The following is a 15,723-nucleotide window of genomic DNA, read 5'->3' on the forward strand; positions in this document are numbered from 1 at the left end:
GTTTATCAGAAGCTCCTGGACTTCAGACTCACTGTGACAGTGCTTGGAAGGCAGCTGAGCAGTTCTCAAGTGACTGTGATTGTTAAGAGCCTGCTGAATAACTGTGTCAAAGAAAAAGCCATTCTTGAACAGCTTCTCATGGTCATTTGGAGATAGCTTGGGCAAACCAATGTGGTGGAGCAAGATACTTCAAATGTGTATGTAGTCAACTATTTTTTTAAGGCTATCTAAAATAGTAAATCCCACCTATCAGTCAAAAAAAAACCCCAAATGCCCAAAACCAAACAAAAATAAACTTTGTTTTGAGTTGGAATGGTGAAACACCGCAGTGCTCTAGTGAGAGTTGTATTTATTATGACTTACTTTGCACCAGCTGCTAGCTGTTCATGCCAGTGAAAGGGCAGAATATGCCTTACTCATTTGCGATCATTTCATAGTGTGAATGTTCACTTTTCAGCAGCTTCCTTATAGAAAAGATTAGAGTGGTGGTGGTGGTGGGCATTTTCTGAACGTGTATGGACTGTTATTTACTTGGAAGTTGTTTATCATTTGTATTTGCTAAGTACACTAATGTACTCTACCTCTCCTTTTTTGGCAGTGAGGAATCCCTATACGGGCCACAAGTACCTTTGTGGAGCACTACAGTCTAGCATTGTTTTGTTAGAATGGGTGGAACCAATGCAAAAATTTATGTTAATCAAGGTAATACTGCGATAAGTTTAAATACTCGTGTTCAGTTCTATTTATCTTGCAATTACTTGTTAAGAATAATTAGCCATTTCTTCAGTTAGTAGACATTTCTCTTGGTTTCTGTTAAATTACATTGAAAATAGCAGTTTAAATGTGTAATACGTATTAACTGACTCAGAATATTTATAGGAATGCTCTTGTTTTTGTGGTGCACTTCAGTTAAAGAACAGAAGTTTCTGGCTGACAGACTGACACATGGCAGAGTGGAGTGAAAACATAGGTTAACAGTAGGCTTGCTCCCATACCAGAGAGATGTCCACTTATTCCATGCTTTGTGACACTGGAGATGCCCAGAAATGCTTATTATCTCTCCATCTGATGAGATGAAGGAGGGTAGACTCATGCTTGTACAGAGGCAGCTGCTTTAACTTGATCAGCCTGGGGAACAAGGCTTTGAGACTCCATAGCTGAGGAGAGCAATGACGGGGATAGCACTCCTTGTAACCTGTGGGCAGCTGCGCAGGACACACGTGGTGATAGACATCCTATCTTATTTTAACTGAATTGGCATGAAGACTGAACTTCTTAACTCAGGCTTTTTGTATTTATCAGTTACTATTATCTGAAGAAATAAACTTAATGTTACAAAATGTATGGTATAAAATTTACCATAATTAATTTAAATAGTTAATACCAACTCAGACTAAACTTGGTTCCCTTCTCATACCTATTTTTGTTTTTTTAATCTAGCACATAGATTTTCCTGTACCTTGTCCACTGAGATTGTTTGAAATGCTGGTAGTCCCTGAGCAGGAATTCCCTTTAGTTTGTGTCGGTGTCTGTAGAGGAAGAGACTTCAACCAAGTGGTGAAGTTTGAGACTGTCAACCCAAATTCTACCTCTTCGTGGTTTACAGAAACAGGTTTGTGTACTGTTGTAGTTGCATTTAAAAATGTGCCTTGTTCTCCTATTATGCTGAAGCACTAGAAAAGTAGTTTCCTCTGAGGAAACTAATGGTTAAATCATTAAGACTAAGTGATCACTTTAAGTTCTCTGTTTAAAGGGATATCTGGTTGTACCTGTTTGCACATGCACTTTTTTTGATGTTTCTGCTTGTTCAATTGATTAGATTTCTAGAGACTTTGAGTAAAGCAGAGGATGAAGTTGTGGTTTTTTGTATTTCCATAAATCAGATTGTGCTTGACTATTACTCATTGTGCTGTTCTGTGCTCTATTCTGGCACCATGACTTCTGTTTATTTAATAGATTTTAATAGAATTGCACTCTGAGCAATTAATTTCTTTCAGCATCACTGCAGGTGTAGTTTGGCTCTCCTGTAATAAGCCAGTGTGGTTAAGAAATGCTATTACCAGCCTCATGCTGAGAAAGCATGTTTTTATTCTTCCAATGTTTAGGGAAATCGAATGTTTAGGACCACTAGTAGCAGAAAACCAAGTACGTGTCTGTCACTGGTCTGGGTGTTATAAGTGAGGAGGCCGCCATCTGAGCAACAGTAGAAATTCTCTTAAGGAGGAAGTGTGCTAAGAATTACTCCTCTGGAGTTGCAAGGTTCCCCTCTAAAGCTGGATACAGTAGTGATCTGACCCAAATCATAGCTTGCAAGTCTAAAAGGAATAAATAGCTTTGTTAGTACCAGACATAGAGAACCTTGTTGATCCATGATTAATTTATACGTAGCCCTGTGCTGGTATATACACATGCTGTATAGCTGAAGTACAGTTTCCTCTAGGAAGATGCCTGGTGACATTCTTGCTGCCAAAAAGCGTGTCCCATTTTGTCAATTTAAAGCATAATTACGAAAACCAAAGTGATCCATGGATGACCAATTAATGCACTTAACTACTTCAGAGTTAGTGCATTTTATTTTCTTACTCATGCATCTATTTATGTAACTGTGACTTAGAGTAGAGTCCATAAAAGTAGCACGCTGAAGAGAAATTCTTTGACCTATAATGTCCTGTTGTCTTTTTTCTCTCAGTATTGTCTGTGTCAGTGTGTAAATACAGGAATAGTAATGCTTTCCTGGTTCCACTGTGGGTTTTTGTTTGGGTTTGGTTTTAGTTTTAATGTGGAAAATTTAACATTGCATTGTGCCTTCCAGAAATACTTCTTTAGCTTCCTTGAACATTTGTGTGTTCTTGTGTTGTGTCTATGTTGTTGTTTTTTCCTATTTGTTTGACTCTTAATTTAAACCCTCCTGTTGTATTGATTTATTCCTGTCCCCTGCTGGCAGGAGAGTGATAATGCAATGAAACCTGGTTTTCAGTGTTGTTTTTTTTTAAATAAGGGGAGTGTGTACCATATGGTCACAAATAGCTTCCATCAAACAGTAGTTTTCATTGTTTGACATTTGACTTTTTTTGAAATTGTCTGAAAAAGGCACTTTAAAAAAATAAGCTGTCATAGACTTACTGTGGGGGGTTTCTTCCCTTGCCATGCTTCTCCTGTTAGTTTCAACCAGCGTAGTGCATGTTTCCACTTCACATAATGTGGTTGCACAGATGTCTGTCCTCCAATCCTTCGGTTGCATGCTTTCATGATGGCTATATCCACCTTTGGTTAAGCTGATAAATACATACTTTCCAAGAGAAGCAGCAAAAAAGGGATGGAGGGACCATCTCAAGGAATACATTTCTGCCATCATCTTTGAGGAGTTTTTTGCTTCTCAACAGGACCATGGGTTTTATTATTTAACCGACAGCTGCTTTTGTACTTTAGGTAACATGCTCTAATTTCTCATCTAACAGATTTAATGAGTTTCTTTTCTGTGTGAAAGAATGTCTACAGAATCACTGGCAGTATTGCTGAATTAGTAAGAGCTGCTTTTTGTGTAATTCTGATGTTAACAAACAAATGGACCAAAACTACACTTCTCTTTGGGGTTGACGTGTCCACTAACCACTTGTTGGTCAGATTCCCCTGTTTGCTGTGATGGAGACTGCTGTAGCTGTAACCCAGAATAGAGGAAGGTAACTCTTCTTTTTAAGAGTCTGGAGAATAAAATAATCCCCTATTTTTGGAAGATCTGGGGATGGAAAGTCTGAAAACAACAGCAAGAATTAAGTACTAATATTAAAGTCCCCACCAAGATTTAGAAATAAAGGCAGAAGAAAAATTGAATGAAACAGCATTTAGGTTTATTGTGACAGTCTCATATATCTGCCTTTTTTGTTGCAACAGCAGTATTAAATAACACAAACAGAAAATACAGGGAGAAAAATGTGTATGTGAGTTTGCTTTTGTGTCATGGCTCAGAAAAGGCTGGATTAAGTCCATACTTTAATATTACAGCTTCAGTTTTCCTGTCACAGTCAACATGTTGGATAAGTGGACATGCCCCTCTAAGAGAAGAGAAATGTCACTGGTAAGGTGATTATTTTGAGTAGATAAAAACACTCTAACACATTAAATTGTCTCTATTTCTAGAACTCCCATTTCAAATTTCATGATAATTTATGTTATGAACTAACACTGTCATTTTTTTATAGACACTACAGAGACAAGTGTTGTACATGTAACACAGCTGGAGAGAGATACCATTTTGGTGTGTTTGGATTGTAAGTTTTAGTATCAACTAAATATATATATGTTTGCATGTACATGCATACTGTCTGTCTTCAAATTAGGTCATAAATTGAAGATTAATTATTGGTTAACATATCTTATTTGTTGTCTAGGCTGCATAAAAATAGTGAATCTGCAAGGCAGGTTAAAATCCAGCCGTAAACTGTCATCGGAGCTCACGTTTGACTTTCAGATTGAATCAATAGGTAAGCTGGATTTCATTATTAATACTGAATATCGGGATAGACTAGAGAGCTGTGCACTCACCAGCTGTATGAAATATAACAAGAGCAAATGCTGGATTCAGCACCTGGGACGAAGTAACCCTGGTTATACATATAAATTTTGGTATGAGAGGCTGGAGAGCAGCCCAGTAGAAAGAGATCTGGAGATTTGGGTTGTTGGCAAACTATGAGTCAACAATGCCTGGGCAGCCAAAAGGACCTGCACCGCACTGTTGTGGCCCTGCTTCAAGTACTGTGTGCAGTTTTGGACACCTCCATATAAGGTCATCACACTATTAGAGTGTGTCCAGAGGAGGGGCAACCAAGATGGTGAAAGGTCTCAAGGGCAAGACTTAAAGAGACTGAGGTCATTTTGTTTGTTCATCTTAGAGAAGAGAAGGCTGAGGGGTGACCTCTTTGCAGTCTGTCACTTCCTTAAGAGGGGCAGCAGAGAGGGAGGTGCTGATCTCCTCTCTCATGGCCAGTGATAGGACACGAGGAAATGAAGCTGTGTCAGGGGAAGTTCAGATTAGACATTAGGAAAAGGTTCTTCACTGAGAGGGTGCTTGGTCACAGGAACAGGCTCCCCACAGAAAGCGGTCATGGCACCAAGCCTATCAGAGTTCAAGGAGCATCTGGACAACACTCTTAGTCATATGGTTTAGTGTTAGGCAGTTGTGTGAGGAGCAAGGACCTGGACTCGATGATCCTTATGGGTCCCTTCCAACTCAAGATATTATGTGATTAACTTGTTTACTGTTACAATACAGAATAAGAGAAGCTAACTTTCAAGTTTTTGGCTTATGAAACCCTATCTCATGCATTTCACTTTGTGTGAGAAGGATCAGTGAAAGGTTTGGCACATTATGTAACATGCTTCCCTAGGGGCGATTGGAATGGAGTAATAACCCTGGAGCCTTCTCTGGTTAGGTTAAATGTCTTGGGAATAGGATGGAGACCTTCAGCCTCTGAAGGAATACCATAACACAACCTGCACAGACTCTGTGAATCACTTGTGGCTAACTTACTCTGCATGTGTGTTTACGCAGTCTGTTTTTACAAGGCAGCTCACAGACTAAATTACATGATATGTCACACTTCATGTAAATTTTGTTTTCTTGTGAAGAATCTGAATAAATTAGATTTGTGAAACAGAAAGATAGAATACATTTATTTTGATAGTGGTTAAATACGTGGATTGCATCACATGCTTTTGAAAGAGGTATGAGGAAGGATGTGTGCACAGATGGAGGGTAGAGCTAGAAGAGGTGGAACAGCTGGAACAAAAACAATAGGGAGTTGGAGGGAATTTACTTCTGAGGAGAAACTTTAAAGTTTGAGGCACTTCAAACATAATGTCCCACAGAGAAGAGGACAAAACAACATTGTCATGGTAAACATCACTTTTATGGCTCCTGTTGGTTAGGAATGAGAGGAAGGAAGGAGTACATGTACTTGAAGCTACTCACAGTGGGACCCCTCTGCATGTGCTGTAGTTCTCTCTCTGCTTGTCACAAACAAGCTGTCACTGTCCTGAATGTATCTCCAAAGAGCTCTGCTCTTTCCTGTGTGCCTGCCCAAAGGCAGGATCCTGGGTGCAGGTGGCACAGATTCTTCCTGGGGACCTACGCACTTGCCCTCTCTTTGAGGAGGGCCCTGGACCTGTTTCCTTTTATGGGGTCCAAATGCCCACGGTGTTTGTCACCGTGTTTGTGACAAGGGGAAGGTCTGGGAAGTAGAGGACTCTGTAAAGCTTTGTGTTGCTGTTCCAAAAAGATCATATTAGCCAATGGTTGCTGGGAAAGTGAAAAATGTCACTATTGGTGTCCCTGTTAGTTTTCTGTTAAAATTCAATACGTATTTTCTGCTAGTGTTACAATAAGGAGGAGTTTCCAGTTTAAAGAGAAGGACGTGTGTAGGACTAGACAGAAAGGCAGTTGTAGAACTTCTTCTGGTTGGTTGGGAATATTTTTAAACTCCACTCATTAAGCAAACAAATGTATAAATGCAGCTACTTCTGAGGCAGATTCAGTGATTCCTGTGCGACATTTTGCAGTCCATGTGGGTGAATGTGGTACAGTAAAATGTATAGGAACAAATTTCAAAATTGCAGTCATACACTTTTGGCTTTAAAAGCATGAGTTGACATTATGTTTCAAGACTGATTCCAGTGTTCTTTCTCCCCAGTCTGCCTACAAGATAGTGTGTTAGCGTTCTGGAAACATGGCATGCAAGGAAGGAGTTTTAGATCAAATGAGGTGAGTACTGCACTTTGCTTCAAATTCTAGCTTCTAATATAAGCCAAGCAGAGGATGAACGCATGGTGCTGTGATCAGAAAAAGAGTAAAACATTTCAGTAACTTCCTAGGTTAGATGTGGAAGCTGGAGTCTCATTCTAAGCAAGTTTCATAAGCTGCAAACTAATTAGTGAAGCTTACAAGAGCCCTTGTCAAGTCTAACATATGAAGCGGAAAGCCAACAAGAGATTGGGCCATGATGCCATAGAAAATATCCAAACCTAATTCTTGGTAACTGTAATCTTCTTCGCCTTAAATTGCTTTGAAGAGCAGTGCCAGTCCCTTACCCTGTCACATGTGGATACCAAAACTTAGGTTTTGCCAGTGGTTGCATGCTCTACTGCAGAGTTTTAACTTTTTGTCAGCGTTGAACGAGTTGCCTGGTTTGGTTTTTTTAGTCTTTTCTGTGTTTCCTTGTTTTATGAGTACTTGGGAGACTTTAGTGCCCAGCTTTCACAAGAAGTATCTTCCATTCTCAGAAGAAAACTGTCAGATTGTCCTAGAGACTGTTTTCAAAAATTTCTGCGTAGTTCCTTTCTTCAGCCAGTTTGATGTGATTTTTGGACATGGTTAAACCATTACAAGTACATTACCAGTTCTTTTTCTTGCTGCAAACCTTGCGCGTATATGTGTTGGTAGAAAAGCTGAGCTTTGTAGGATTTTAATGAGTCTTTTAATTTGGTTATTAAAAAATGTTTACAAACTTCACCAATCGTTTCATCACTGGTGCCCTGGCTGAGAAATTATGCTCATTAACTAAATTTTAAGGTACACATACAGGCACACCATGCCAAGTGTAGATACTCGATGTTGTTACACAACTACATTTATTTGCACAAAGCCACAGCAGACCTAATCTGTGCTGACAGTAAGCCTGCTCTCTGTGGGAAGTTGAACCCAAAGACTAGAGTCAGGCTACTTCTTATTTCCAAGTCTGCAAATCATTCTTGTGGCCTTTGTGTGTGTTTGATCCCCAGGCGTGACTGTCCTTCTCCTAAGAAATCACAGTGGTGAGCTGCAGCACCCTGGTGTTAGCACAGACCATGAGGAGGAGATAACGCTGCCAGGCACTTCTCCAGCTCCAGACTTGTGCTAGCAGCATTCTGCAAGGCTCGGTGGATTACTCCACCCATTGGCACTCAGTAGTGCTGATCCAGTTGTTAGAGGACATGCCTCAGAGTGCTGCAGCACAAGTGGTTGCTTTATATTGTTTATGTAAAGCATAAGGAACGCTGTCTTCGTGCTTTTGTTACTGTCAAGCCAAAGCCAGCACCTAAATGAAGAACAGAAGACAGAACTGAGCTGTTGTCAGAAAGCAAGCCACCCAAAACTTTTTCTCTGTAGAACATATCTAGGGTAAGCTCTCAGGCCTTTTTAAATTCCTTCTGTCTCCTGGCTTTCCAACTAGCCACAGCTATTAAGAAAAAAAACAAACAACCCATCTCATTTTTATCTGTTATAGGAAAAGCCTGCATTATCAGGCTCAGATCTTGACCATATTCGTTACTTTTGGGAAATTTTATACTATGTAGTATGTAGGAAGTGGTTACATGGGACAAACACCTGGCCAACGTAACTTTGCAGCACATTTGTCTTTAAAGACGTTATTAGTTCATATTCCCTAATCTAATATTAGTTGGTGTAATTGGTGATGATTTGAGGTGCCTGCCAAGTTATTCCCTTCCACAAACCATTACCTTGCACAGTGGTTTGATCGAGTGGGAAAATTGAAGCAGGGGACTGTGAATTCTGAGACAAGAGACTCAAAATTTGGCCCAAGATTGTGCTGACTCAGCCCCACAACAAACAGAAAGTAATTTTTTTAAAGTGGACAACTTTGTTGTTGTGAATTAAAATTGCCTTGTGAGTTCTCTGTGCCAGAAGTGAATTCACTGTGTCAGCTAACGCTACCAGGATCTGAGAAGGAGAGAGGAATCTCTTCTTTCCTCAAGAATGTGAAATGTGGCTGTAGAAAAGGAGCTTAGTAAACAGTGCTGCCTGTTCATGGTGTGACTCGATATCCTTTGGAGTATGCGGTGGGCTTCGATTGACTTCATTAATCAACACGATGTTTTCTTTGATATTCATTTGATCACAAAGATGTACTGTACAAGTACAATTCACTCACAGTAAACAATGCCCTGTTGCACTAGTCTGAAATGTCAAAATACTGTTTTCTTTTCATCATCGCCTAAGTACCACAAACTAGATTATGTTTGTCTGTTAAGGTTTTCAGAATATGAACTTACTGCATCATTACCATAGTTCCGAATTTCAACAAAATACATTTTACGTGTGATTTACTTGACCTGTTTTGCCTATCTAGAGTGAGAGAAATTGCATTCTACAACTACCTATTTGAGTCATGGCTGTAAAGAGAATTGCACCAGTAGCTTGGATGCTGTGCGGTACTGAGCCCTGTTGCGTGGCAGGAGTTACGGAAAACTACTAGACTGCATTTAAAAGTGACAGTAGTAAATGAGTATCATCAGTCATAGTCAATTCTTTTCTCTAAGTTAATTTTTAACAACAAAGTAAAAATGCTTGTGCACTTAACATGTAAACACTTGTCTTATTTTTGTCTAGATCACACAAGAAATTTCTGATAATACGAGGATATTCAGGCTTCTGGGATCTGACAGGTACAAAGACAAGTGAACATGGCATGTTAAAATAAGAGAATAATGTGTGTTCCTCCTACCTTGTAAAAGTTCTTTTTGCTTGTTTTTGTCAGTACTTTTTTAACCATCTTACTCCTTCCTTTGTGTACATGTTTACCTTTCAGCCCTTTAATTTTACTTCCTTCAAAAAAAAATAATTCTTCTGAAACTGTTTGTGGACTTCCAGAAGTACTTGGCCACGTTGGCAAGCTCCTGTTTGGCTGCAGTCACAATCTCTGTGTGTGCCTTCCTTTTTGTGTTGTAATTATTTTGTTTACCTGGGTGAAATCTTTACTTTCGGATGCTGTGCTGCAGTAGCTCATCAAGATATACTTCTTGAGACAACTGTAAAAAAATACTTAAAAATTTAAGTATCTCACTTCCACCTCCAGAGAGGAACTCTACCAGTTGTCCTCCCAACATGACAGCCCAGGTCTTGTAAGAGCTCTTGGTAATTCCCAGCATAGCTGCTGTTTAGCATCTGCTTTGCAGGATACTAACACCGTGTCTATCTGACCCATCAGATACCAGCTTGCTGAGTCAGTAACTGCTATTATAGGAGTGTCACTGACTTCCTCAACTTTCTCTGCCCTGCTGTCGAACTTTGTACTTCTGTAATAGCCATGAAAACAGCACATGTTTTGTTTTCTTGGGAGTGCATGCTGACGTGATGATTTCACGAGTAGTGTGTTTATGTGAAGTGCAAAGATAGGCTTTAATTTTTCTTTTGAGAATTGTCTCTGTCCTATGGCACTTGCAGTAAACTCACTCTCTTGTGGCATCTTAGAACTACCAAAAAAGTTTCACATCAGCGAAAGGTCTTCCCTATATTCTGCTTCTCCAAGCTTGAGGCACAGGCCTGTAATTACCAATATAGCGTCAGCAGCAGTGAATGGTGCTGTGGCTTTATCAGCTGGCTACCAGTGGGTTTTGCTGGCTGGGGGGTGAGGATTCTGCCTTACGTGCAATACCTGATAGTTGATAGTTGTTGTAAGTAATACTCATCTCTGACCTGAGGGTTTTACTCTGTTCCAGTATGGTGTGCATGGAGCTCAGCTTTATTATGGCATTTCTCTTAGTTGTTGAAAGTCAGCACAGCTTAATTTTAAAACGAGTCTGACTTCACAGTGGAGCATGACATTGCAAATCATTGCCTTTGAAAAATAATGTTGTCTTCCTCAAATACAGTTTTATTTATTTATGGCTTGTGCTACTTGTTTCCCAAGTCTGAGACAATGTTTAAAGACTTTGCGCTGCAGTAAACATTAATGCCAGTTTCTTCAGGGACCATTTTGCTTGCAGCTCTGTCATAGTTTGTGCTTAAGCTGTGAAACCTTTTTCCAGTAACGTGTAATTTCCTAGGCAGTTCATAGGAACTGAGGTTCTAAGGAGCCAAAAAACTGGCATCAGTCTGATAAGAGCTTGCGTGTTACTTTCTCCTGCTGAGCAGGGAATGCCAGTTGCAGTGTAGGTCTAGCTAACCCAGTCTCCTGTCTCCAATGCTGGCCAAAAGTGGGTGGCAAGAAAAGAGTAAGAGAGAAGATTCTGCACATAACAATCCTTTACTTGAGGATTCTCCCAGCCTGCAAGTCTTTGTCTCTGGGACTTCCAGAGGAAGTTTATGTGGATTTTGGTTACATGGCCTCAGGGAAAGACTAGAAATGCTCTCACAAGAGTCCGCTTTGGTTATCTGTCATGTTTAATGGCAAAGAGCAGATTAATGACTTCCAGAACTAGAGCCTGATTAATGGGTTCGCTTTGCAAAGCTCCAGGGAAGCACAAGCCCAGGCAGTAGGCGAGTGATGGACCCTCTTCAGAAGCCCCCACTGAAAGGATGAGAGGCAACAGGCATGCATTGCAGCAAGGAAAATTACAGGTGGACAAGAGAGGGGAAAACATGATGGTGAAGGTGGTTAAACACTGCAGTAGGAGTCCAGAGATGCTGTGGGAGATCCTTGGAGACCTGGCCTGGACAAGACCCTGAGCTAGCTTTGAGGCAGGCCTTGCTTTGAACAGCTTTTGGATTAGAGGCATCCAGGGAAAGACAAATGACCACTGGTTAGATGGATCCTGGGAAATAATATTTACAGTTACATCCAGGGATGTTTTTAAATGAAGACTTACTTGATGGCTTTTTTATTTCCATTTTAGGGTCGTGGTGCTGGAGAGCAGGCCAACGGATAACCCAACGGCCAACAGCAATTTATACATCCTGGCAGGGCATGAGAACAGTTACTGAGAAGAGTGGACACAGGCAGCTCACCACGCCAAGAGGACACTCCTGCTGCAGCAGCGGTCATGGCTGGCTGAAACTGCACAAAAGCTGCAGTATCCCAACTTCAGTTACTTTATAATTTATTGTGGCATGAGAGGAAGACGGGAATTGTTTGTGGTATGGACACATAAGCATTATGCTACCACAGAAGTGCTTAATTTACTGTTATGTAATCTTTGTACATATGCAGTACTTTTCAGTGAAACTTCTTGCTGAAGACCTACACTGATTTTCTGTAGATAGTGGTCCTCCTGTTCAGTACAAGTGTCTTACCTGTACAGATGTAAAAGTCACTGAGGATGAAATCGGGGTACTATTTTAAGGACTTCTCCTGTGTTTATTATCAAGTGGGATGCTAGCAGCAAACATAGTACATTTAACAACACTATTGTATTTTATTATATGTAATTTACTAATACAAATAAATCTAAGCTTTTAGTAATTGTAACCAAGGCTGTAATCAGATTACAATCTTGTTTTAATTTTGATGCAACACACTGGTGTTCATGTTTGCACAACGTATTGAGATGTGATGTATTTAGTCACAAAGGTAAGCTGTGACTTTGTGGATGACTTGGGCTTCAAAGTTCCTTTTCTTCTTTTTGTTTACTTGGGTAGTTTTCTTTGTGAAACAAACCAGTTAAACACCTGTATTTTTATATTTAATTACAACTCTCCTTACAAATACTTTATGCTTGAAAACAATACAATACTTTTCTGGATGGGTGTCAGTCCCAGACTAGTGGTACCTGTCTGTAACACTGCAATAGGTATTTGAATTAGTGTATACAATGATAAAAATTAGTATTCTTGTTTGTCTTACTAAATAGTGTCACATCACAATGAAAAGGAGCAACATTCCACATTGTGGAAATGGCTCAAAGATGTTGCCATTTTGACTTTTTTTTTTTTTGGCCTTATAACCATGTTCACACTTACCTTGATTTAGGATGTTAACACACGGCCAAAATAATTTAGTTACTACCTCATTCAAACAATACAATGGTTACTACGCATTACAGGAATGTAGTTTTGATCAGAAGTATTTTTGATTGCTATTTTCCAATGGAGTATGTAAATGCAAAGTTTTAGCAAAATGCACACATTTGACTCCTTTTTTTGTATATGTTCTTTATATTTTATTGTGATAATATACACTAAAACCAAACTAAATTTAAAGTGATTTATGGCCTGCATTATTGTTGTGATTGGTAATGCTTTGAAATATGTTCCCTAATGTATATAATGTAAAATAAACTTTTTTTAACATGTTGTTGTACAATTAGATTACCACCTGCACTAATTTTCCACATAAGACTTAAGATGGAACATACTGAGTTTTGAATTGTTATTAAATATTTGTGCCAAACACAGAAGCTGGGCATTTCTGAATGTATGAATGGTCAGACCACTGGAGCTCAATTCAATTTAGGCCAGCACTTGAGGGTAGGCATTACCCCACCCTTCTCACCTTTAGGCAGTGGACATACGTATGTGAGAATAGGCATTCCCAATTCCTTCTTGTTTGATTTCTTCCCTCCTTCACCTGCTTTTCCACCTCTGTTGACTGCAAAACTGATTTTTTTTTCAGCAGTGCTTTTTTCTGCCTATGGGACTCAAGCTCACTGCTGCTGCTGGCCCCATTTCATCTGTTGGACAGCTTTGCTTTCCACATACTGCTCTCTAGCCTGAAAGACAAGGAGGAAGTGAAGGGTTTCTACTTGAGAAATTGTTCTGTTGCAGGATTTGGGGTCTGTGCTGCAAAACTCTGCCTCTGCCCTATCCCAAGCTGCCTCGCTCCTTGGCTGGCAGCTTCCTTCAGCTGAGCCTGGATGTCTTGTACAGTAAAAGGTCTCCTTTGCCTGCAGTTGCCATGAACTGAAAGTTTACTTGTGCCACAGTTGGTGGGAATTTCCACCACCCCCATCCTAACTTAGGATTGGGAGCACGGTCAGAGCCAGGGAACTGAATCACAGGCACAATTCTGGTAGAGCAAGGCATGTGCCTACAGCTGAAGCAAAGCTGGCAGAAATGTGTTGTGACGTGGCTGCGCAATGGGGCATTCACCAGCCTGGCAGCAGAGTTGGATCGGTGCAGAGGCTGAGCTTGAGTCTCACTCCAAACTGAGCTTTCTTAGAGAGAACAAACAAGGTTGTTTGGGTCTGTTGCAGAAGTGCTCCTGGAAGGTGGGATGACAGGGGAATGAGCATTACTTTTATCCTGTTCTTGTGCATCTCTCCACGCAGTGCAGAAATGGAATGTGGTGACCTGAAAAAGAAGGGGTTCAGATTCAAGATTTGCATCCTACTGCCCTTGACTGAAACGAGCTGTGCAAGGTGAAGCACATATTGCTGGCTGCCCGTTCCTTGTAGCTTTGTTACTGGGACCTTGCAATGAGGCTGGGGGAAGCCAGCAATGCTGCTAGCAGTGGTGGGGATGGATGTGTCCCCCAGGCGGGGGGGTTTCTTGTGCTCCACAGGGTTCAGCTTTAGCAAGAGCACTGCTGGTTTTGAAGGAATCTACATGAAAAGGTGGGGGGAAAAGCTGGTAAAACCAGGGAACATGCCAAAACCTCTTGCTTGCCTTCAAGGAAACACTCCAGGTTGATCTAAAATACGGGTCAGAGGGAGTCATGTTCCAGGCCTGTATCATCTATTGAAGGGTGCAAAAGAAGCTGAGGGAATGTGTGTGGGGAGGGGGGACATGGACCCTGGTGGGCTCTCAAGTCCACATTGTGGACAGCAGTGCTGGCTTTGCTGTCTGCTCAGCATCATCCTCTATTAATACAGCTACATTACTGTTGCTAGAGATCGTCTTCCCTCCTTGTTCAGCATCTCTTGAGTGCAGACTTTCCCTTTATAGCTGATTTAAATCCAACAAGTTCCAATTCAGGTCCCCCTTCCATTGGTCAGATAGGCAGCTACGCCTAGCAGTGTCTTGCAGGCTGAATACAGGAGTATGGTGGCAGAGGCTCCTGGTGGCACCTCCTCACATTCCACATTGCAGCTGCTGGGGGTAAAGGGGTGCTGTCACTCTGTAAGCCCCTGTTGCTTGAACCATCCAAACACAGTGCCTGCAATCTCACATTACCCAGCACTCTTTTGTTTGAATGAAAAAGATGCTACAGACCCTTCACTGGTATTTAGGGGTCCTGGCACCTTCATTTCCAAATGAAGACCAGACCACTGCTGCAGTTTTACACCCAGTGTTGCACATACTTGGGAGCAGCTGAAGATTTAAACTTCAACAGACTGATTTTCCGTCATAAGGCAGTTCGTAAAATGCTGTGGTGGTGTCCCTGAACATGCAGGCAGGCTGCTCGACGAGGCAAATAGCTCTGAGATATGAACATTCCTGCCTTTCATCCTTGTTCCAGCAGAACACTCAAAGGAGAAGTCACACTCCTTCAAACAGCAGTATCTGTCTGGAGGAAAAATGCTTGAGGAAGAGCTGTGAAGACAGCTCTGTCTGAGAGGCTCCTACTAAAGTACTGCTCAGCATCTCAAGAACATCTCCTGTCCTCAGAGCACTTCACAAACACTAATTAAGTGAGCTTCCCAACATGCACACCATTTGTGACAGGTGTCTGCCGGACCAGCCCTTGAGACGAAAGGAGACTCAGCAGTCTCTGTCCAAGCAATCTGTGCAGGTACTTTACTTTCCCTTTCCTCTCAGCTGGGAAGCTGGTCCTAAACTTTCCTTCCAGTGAAGGTTTTCATACATCTACCTCCCTCCCTGTGCTCCTCAACAGCAGGTCAGCATTTCTGCTTCTGGTCCCTGGGCTCTTCCTGGTCCCTTGCCTTGAAAAGCAGAGCACAAGATTTGCTTTTCATCACCAGCATTGTCCTCCTTCCTCTGCCCTGCCAGGCCCAGCAGACCACCACAGGCTTTGTCCCATTTAAACCACTGGGCTTTATTTGCATTCCAGCTTTGCTTTTTCTGCCCTTTTTTCCCCAGGAACCAATCTTACTTTTTCCCTTGAGGCTGTTCTT

The 15,723-nt window shown here is 41.2% G+C and overlaps 1 protein-coding gene across 1 annotated transcript in view; it reads left to right on the top strand.

The window, feature by feature from the left end:
• LOC104544353 (mitogen-activated protein kinase kinase kinase kinase 3) overlaps nucleotides 1-12,176 on the top strand; it is a gene marked incomplete at its 5' end in the record, with an annotated part of 19,635 nt that extends 7,459 nt beyond the window's left edge. Inside the window, 7 exons of the mRNA XM_010189202.1 lie at nucleotides 599-702; nucleotides 1,441-1,612; nucleotides 4,200-4,268; nucleotides 4,389-4,481; nucleotides 6,687-6,757; nucleotides 9,383-9,438; nucleotides 11,608-12,176. Coding sequence (XP_010187504.1) covers nucleotides 599-702; nucleotides 1,441-1,612; nucleotides 4,200-4,268; nucleotides 4,389-4,481; nucleotides 6,687-6,757; nucleotides 9,383-9,438; nucleotides 11,608-11,695 — 653 coding nt within the window. The remainder of the gene's footprint in view (nucleotides 1-598; nucleotides 703-1,440; nucleotides 1,613-4,199; nucleotides 4,269-4,388; nucleotides 4,482-6,686; nucleotides 6,758-9,382; nucleotides 9,439-11,607) is intronic.
• Nucleotides 12,177-15,723: the final 3,547 nt, after the last annotated feature.

The sequence above is a fragment of the Mesitornis unicolor genome, unplaced genomic scaffold (assembly GCF_000695765.1).
Source record: "Mesitornis unicolor isolate BGI_N332 unplaced genomic scaffold, ASM69576v1 scaffold19677, whole genome shotgun sequence".
NCBI lineage: Eukaryota > Metazoa > Chordata > Aves > Mesitornithiformes > Mesitornithidae > Mesitornis > Mesitornis unicolor.